Genomic DNA, 6,315 nt, shown 5'->3' with positions numbered 1-6,315 from the left:
AGATGGACACTAGCAAGTGTTGGTAAGAATGTGGACATTGGAAGAAGCCAAAATATTTGTAAAAATATAAAATGATTAGTGGGGCATGGTGGTACACGCCTGTAATCCCAGCTACTCGGGAGGCTGCAGAAATTAGTTTCCTCTTCAAAAGTTCCCTTGTTAAAAAATATAAGTGTTTCTTTTAAAGACTAACTTCCTTCAAGCCACCTTGCTTTGTGCTAATAACTCTTTGTTAAGCCCTATCCTATGTAGCTGTTTGATATAGAGGGATAAAGACATTCTATGTCCTTGTATTTTAACCAGGATACTTGTGTTAAACATGCTCCCAGGCACATGGTACATTCTATGTCCTTCTACTTTAACCAAGATATTTGTGCTGGATGTGCTCACAGGCACGTCCCGGCTTGCGGTCTATGCTCCTTCCTTCCTTATTTGGGAGTATTATTATTTTTCTAAGTCCTTTAGTAAGCAACTTTCTCTTTTCCTCTGTTCTCCATTGCTTTTACTTATTTAAAAAAGTTTTTAAGCTGTTAGCCCATTGGGTTCAGTTTAGATTGTGAGGTCTGGCTCCAGCCAGCGGAGACAGGACAGAGTAGCAGAGACAAGCTGCCTAAGAGATAAAAATTGCTTCCCTCCTTTATTCAGGTATGTTGTCACCATTGTTCCATCTGCAAGAAGCACCCTTTCTGCAGAAAGTAAAATTGAGTTGCTGAGAGAACTTTTTGTTCGAATGCTGATCTTTCCTTATGGTACCAGGGAACAAGCATTCTGCTTCTAAATAACCATTTCACATATAACAGAGGCTAAGCCTGGGGAATCACTTGAACTTGGGAGGTGGAGGTTGCAGTGAGCTGAGATCTCACCATAGCACCCAGCCTGGGCCACAGTGAGACTCTGTCAAAAAAAAAAAAAAAAAAAAATCAGGGAGGGAGAAACATGGAGCCCGAGCCCATGTCATTACTGAAAAATCAGAACAGAAATCCTGCCTTCCTAACAAAGCTACTCCCATGGTTCCCTTTCAACGCTCGTATAGGCAGGGAGAACTCTGCACAAACCACTCAGAACACAAGCAAGGTGCCCTTTAGCTCTTCCCCCACGTATGTATTTTCGTGATTTGTGCTTTAAGTGACTGCCAAAGTCCTGTTAAAAAACAATTGAGGCTGCCAGGTGTGGTGGCTCATGCCTATAATCCCAGTACTTTGGGAGGCCTAGGTGGGTGGATCATCTGAGGTCAGGAGTTTGAGACCAGCCTGGACAACATGGTGAAACCCCATCTCTACTAGAAATACAGTATTAGCCAGGCCTGGTGGTGCGCCTCTGTAATCCCACTACTTGGGAGGCTGAGGCAGGAGAATTGCTAGAACCAGGGAGGTAGACGTTGCAGTGAGCCGAGATTGCACCACTGTACTCCAGCCTGGGCTACAGTGCAAGACTCCATCTCAAAAACAACACAATTGAGGTCAAAGCCCAGCTAAAATGCCTGGAGGGTGATTTTGTATCAGATGTCATCTTACAAAGAGAACAGGAGACCACAATAGAGATTTCTTCTTGGAAAATAGGAGACTGACAGATGAATCTCCCTTGCTGATTTAGCAGACGAGGCCCCTGTGATGCCCACCTAGGAGGTGTTCCTAGGGCTACTGAGAGGCAGGCGAAACCAGCCAGGCTTGGGCGGGAACTGCAGGCATCCACCCAACCTCAGAGGTATTCACTGGAGAAAGTGACTAGAGGCTCCAACCTCTAGGACAGGGGGCTGAAGACAGGCAAGTTAATCATGAGGCTACCAGTCACAGTGGGGTTCCTGATACCCCTCATCCCCACTGAGCCTCAAACAATGCTGGACACAGAGAACATAAGGCCACCCAGCAGGCGTGCGCTTCCTCTACAGAAAGTCTAGAAACTGCCTAGGTTCTCACCCTGGGAGCCCTCTGCCTATTCCGCAACTGTGGAGCCCCATCAATAGACTAACCCCCAACACCAGGGGCCTCATGTCAAGGGGAACCTCCCGCAGGAAGACATGCCCCAGTGAAGAGGCAGTGGCCTAGAGTGGGGCACAGGGAGGGCACTCTCCTCGGGACCTCCCAGACAACAGGCCATTTGGGGACATTGTACTGAAAGGACCCAGGCCCTCAGTTGATTCTAAGATGCTGTGGCTTCCTCCCAGACAACAGGCCATTTGGGGACATTGTACTGAAAGGACCCAGGCCCTCAGTTGATTCTAAGATGCTGTGGCTTCTGCAGGCAGCACGGCTGATTCCCGAGGCCCATGCATGGTTGTGTGTGACTGTGGCACCTTTGCCTTCCTGTGACCAGAGGGCTCTCTAGTCGCAGCACCAAAGTCTCTGACATGGCCCTGGCATCACCAAAAGGCCACAGGTTTTTCCTTTCTTTCGGAACAGACGGTGGTCTTCCCAGTTCCTTTCAGAGTCCTGGTACGACAGCCTACTTCTCTCCTTGCTGGCCCATCAGTGCCCTCTCCCGTGGGGCTCTTGTCCCCATGCCCCACCTGCTCCACTCTGTTGCCTGCCCGGCCCCTCGTGGGCATCTCACCTGGGCTGACTCAACTCCGAGGAAGCCAGGCCGGGTGCTCCTCCCTGCTCCATCCCAATCCCACACCAAGGCACTGGCCTTCCCTGGGCCCCTGCCATGCCTCCTCTGCAGGGCTCCAGCTCCAGCCTCTTAGTCCTAGCAGTAAAGATGGTGTCAGGTGGTTTCTGGGTGCCTCAGCTCCTGTCAGGCCCTCAAACCATGGCCATGGTGTATTCTCCTTCCCAGCACCACTCCTGGCACAGTACCACACAGCAATGCACACAGCCCTCAGAGCCTGCATGGCACCCTCCAGGGCTGAGAGTGCACCTGAGGCTCACCTCCCAGGGCTGATGCAGCAGCAGAGCCCTAGTTGGCAGGAATGCTAACCAGTAAGTGGACTACAGCAGCCCTTGCCAGGGAGGAGGTGAGGGAATGCCAAACCCTGCAGGCAGAGGCTTCTCGCCCCCATGCCCTGGGGCCCTACATGGACAGGGGGCCAGGAGCTCAAATAGCTGCTGAAACAGACACTCGTTTATTTCCCCGGAAGGAGGCAGCATGGGGTCCTTGGGGAGTCTCTGTCCCAGCTCAGACAGGCAGATCTCACTTCCAGAAGAGCACATTCCAGAAAAGTAGCCAGCAGGGGTAGAGGCCCAGAGACAGCAGTGGGAAGAGCAGGGCACCGTAGGTGTGGTGCTCCAGCACACCCTGGGCCAGCGCTGCCAGGAAGAGCTGCCAGCCCTCGGCCAGTGACAGTGGCGCCTCCTGAAGCTCCCGCCACAGGAGCAGGCTGCCAAGGAGCGTGGCTGCTGGGCTTGTCAGCACCAGCAGGGCAGCATAGAGAGTCCTGGGTGGAGAAGCAACATCAGGGTAGGCTCCATGGTGGGGGCATGGACACCAAGTTGGGGGAAAGGGCTACTGAATGAGGGTATGGTCTGTGATGAGGGCACAGGCATTGGGGGAAGTGGGGCTGATCCATACATACCGGGGCCCATGAGGCTTGGCAAGCGCAGCGGCGGGCACCATGGTGGTGGCCAGCAGGAAGCCCAGTGAGAAGTTGGTGAGGACGATGCAGCCCAGCTGCAGTGCTAGGTAGATCAGGGCTACCAGCTTCAGTGCCATCCAGCCCCTGTCTGGGGCCTGTGTGCTTACCACCCTGCAAGACAAAGGGCTCAGAGACAACCCACAGACTGTCTGCATGTCCAGGGGACCTCTAACCCCACCCCGCAACCAGCCCAGCCTCTCACCGGTGTGTGTTGTGGGGCAGGGCCAGGCCAGCTGCATAAATCGCCAGCAGTGTCAGCACCACAGCCTCAGCCTCTGCCACTGGGAAGTGCTGCGTGGCCACGTGTTGGCCCAGCACTGGCAGGACATAGAGGGCCAGTCCCATGGCCTGCGAGATCAGCAGAGGTGCCACGAGCGAGGCCAGCCCCACACCCTGCAGGGCACACAGGCTCTTGGAGATGGGCCCTGGGGCCAGGGGATCCCCAAAGACCACCACCATCCCACCAGCTGAGGCTAAGTTGCAACACTAAACACCAGTCAGACCCTGGAAGCCCACTCCAACAACAGAAGGGGATGCCATCACCTGTGATGGGGGAAGGGGGACACTGGGGCCAGGGGCTCCCCCGGGCTCCTCAACGCCCACTTCGGCCTCATGCAGCTGCATCCACAGTTCCAGAGCGTAGCCCAATCAAGGACCCCAACAAGAGGTGTAATGGGATCTGCCCAGAGGGGGACCCAGGGCTTACCCCTGTACCCCACCCCCCATCAGAATGGAACACTCTCCCCAGCCTAGAGTTGAGGAGACTGGAGGCTGGTCACAAGTAGATGGCAAGGGGCAGAGGATATCTTGAGACCAAGGACCAGGAGCAAGAAGCCGGCAGCGGGCATGTAGAGGCCGATGGAGACGAAGCGGGAGAGGGCGGGGAGCAAGTAGAGGAAGAAGGACTGGTGTAGGCGCTCCAGGAGGTGGTTGAGCTTGCGGAACATGCCCTCCAAAGCCCTGTCAGGTGTGGGGCAGGTTCATGGCTGGCCACAGCCACCAGGCCATCCCCCACTCCGCCCCAGCTGGACATCATCCTGGGCATGGAAAGGGGGGACCAGAGACTACTTACTTGCCCACTGCCACCAGGTCATACTTGTACTGGCGGAAGCTATTGATGCCCCGCAGGGTTAGGGCCTCCACACGGTAGCGCAGGAAGAGGCCATGGGAGCCGTGGGGGCGGCCGGAGGCCTGCCGCAGAACCATGAGCAGCAGTGTCTGCAGGCCCTGCAGTGGTCCATCCAATGACGTCCAGTCCTGAGGCTGCAGCTTTAGAGGTGCAGGACGGGATGAGACAGGCCCTCCCACAGACCCTGTGCCCTTCAGCCCTCAGGCAGGCAGGCAGCCCCACCTTGCCCTGAAGCGTGCACAACAGGCCCCCTTTCTGGCAGAAGGTCTGGAAGAGATTGAGCAGGTCAAGGTTGGGCAGCTGCCCGTTGAGCCCCTCCACAGCCACATCAAGGCTGGTGACCACATCACTGCTCAGCTCCAGCGCCAAGGCCGCCTGAATGGCCCCAGCTCGGCCCTGCAGGGGTGACGACTGCATGCCTGTAGGAGCAAGTGAATGAACGCTGATGGGGGATCTGGTGAGGGCAGTGAACCTGAGAGGCAGACCAAAGCATGCAGGACAAGAGAACCTACCAGTGACATTGACATCGTGGTAGGCTTCAAGCCAAGCCTCAGTGCCCAGAAGGTCATGTTCTGTTACCAGGAAGATGATATCTTTGGCCCAGTAAATCTGCCCTGGAGGCCAGAAGCAGGATCAGCAGGGTCTGGGGCACTGACCAAACCCCTCCATGGCCAGCAACCCTGAGCCTCACCCCGGAAGTGGGCAGCCAGTGCCAGCAGCAGCCCCACAGCCTGGCTGTTGGTAGAGTCTGAGCCACAGGGCACGGTGAGCACAAGCGACTCCGTGCTGGCAGCACGCGGGGCCCGCAGGATGCCGTATACGTTGGTGCCTGACACCATCTGTATGCAGTATGGGGGGGGGGAACCTCAGTGTAACTGTGGTAGGGCGCTGAAGCCCCCCCTTTTCTAGCCCTCCAATGCCCACCAGGGATTTCCCCTCCCACTGAGCTTCCTGGCCCCATGACACCCGCCAAGGTGATACCCAGCCCAGACCCCTCCCTCCAAGGTGCCAGGCACACCCCACTCCCCCAGTACATAGCGCTCGTGGGTCTCATCTGGGAAGGGCAGTTTCCGGGAGAAACTCTGCGTGTAGACCTCCAGCCCTACTGACCGCATCGTCCGTTCAAGCCAGGCCACTGGTAGAGCCCTGCAGACACGAAGGGAGCCTCTGAGCAGCGCTCCCCGGCCTTAGCCACCACTGCTCGCCCCATACGCCCTGCTCTGCCGCTCACCCCGACTTCTTGCGGTGGGCAGCGAAGTCCCGTGCAAAAGCCCGGGCACGGTCTCCGCCCGCAAACTGCTCCTCCACCATGGTGGAGCCCATGGCGTTCTCCGACATGTAAGTGCGCTGGGTCAGCGGCGGGAAAACCAGCGCCAAGAACCAGGCGATGCCCGCCACGTAGCTCAGCACGCTGTGAGAGAGGACGGAGGGGCACCGGAGCGTCAGCGGGTCCTGAGACGCCGACCCGAGGCCACAGCCTCCGCACCGGGGTCGATCGCGCGGGTCTGAGACCTAAACCCGGAGTCCTGGCATCGGGACGCCGGACCGGAGGGCTGAGCCTGGGCCTGATACCCTCAGTGCTTCCAGAGGGCAGCGGCGGAAGGGCGCGAGCAGC

The 6,315-nt window shown here is 57.0% G+C and overlaps 1 protein-coding gene across 1 annotated transcript; it reads right to left on the bottom strand.

Annotated features, from left to right (window-relative positions):
• Positions 1-3,038: 3,038 nt before the first annotated feature.
• On the bottom strand, positions 3,039-6,315 carry GPAA1 (glycosylphosphatidylinositol anchor attachment 1). Its single transcript, XM_011975681.1, has 11 exons — positions 5,932-6,315; positions 5,735-5,846; positions 5,392-5,539; positions 5,213-5,314; positions 4,923-5,119; positions 4,644-4,840; positions 4,378-4,531; positions 4,115-4,210; positions 3,774-3,964; positions 3,512-3,682; positions 3,039-3,373 (listed from the first exon to the last, which is right to left on the bottom strand). The coding sequence occupies exons 1-11, from the start codon at positions 6,036-6,038 to the stop codon at positions 3,130-3,132; spliced, it is 1,719 nt and encodes a 572-aa protein (XP_011831071.1). The 5' UTR covers positions 6,039-6,315; the 3' UTR covers positions 3,039-3,129.

This window comes from Mandrillus leucophaeus, unplaced genomic scaffold (genome assembly GCF_000951045.1).
Source record: "Mandrillus leucophaeus isolate KB7577 unplaced genomic scaffold, Mleu.le_1.0 Scaffold158, whole genome shotgun sequence".
Taxonomy (NCBI): domain Eukaryota; kingdom Metazoa; phylum Chordata; class Mammalia; order Primates; family Cercopithecidae; genus Mandrillus; species Mandrillus leucophaeus.
Note: the sequence above shows the minus strand (reverse complement) of the source record. Positions and strands in the feature narration are given on the sequence as shown.

What these genes read in the sequence shown, in the direction of transcription:
- GPAA1 (XM_011975681.1), bottom strand. Translation starts at nt 6,038, where the DNA reads ATGTCGGAGAACGCCATGGGCTCCACCATGGTGGAGGAGCAGTTTGCG. An exon ending in GCCCACCGCAAGAAGTCGGG is followed by an intron (nt 5,847 to 5,931) that starts GTGAGCGGCAGA and finishes TCGTGTCTGCAG; the next exon opens with GGCTCTACCAGTGGCCTGGC. An exon ending in TCCCCCTTCCCCCATCACAG is followed by an intron (nt 3,965 to 4,114) that starts GTGATGGCATCC and finishes TGTGCCCTGCAG; the next exon opens with GGTGTGGGGCTGGCCTCGCT.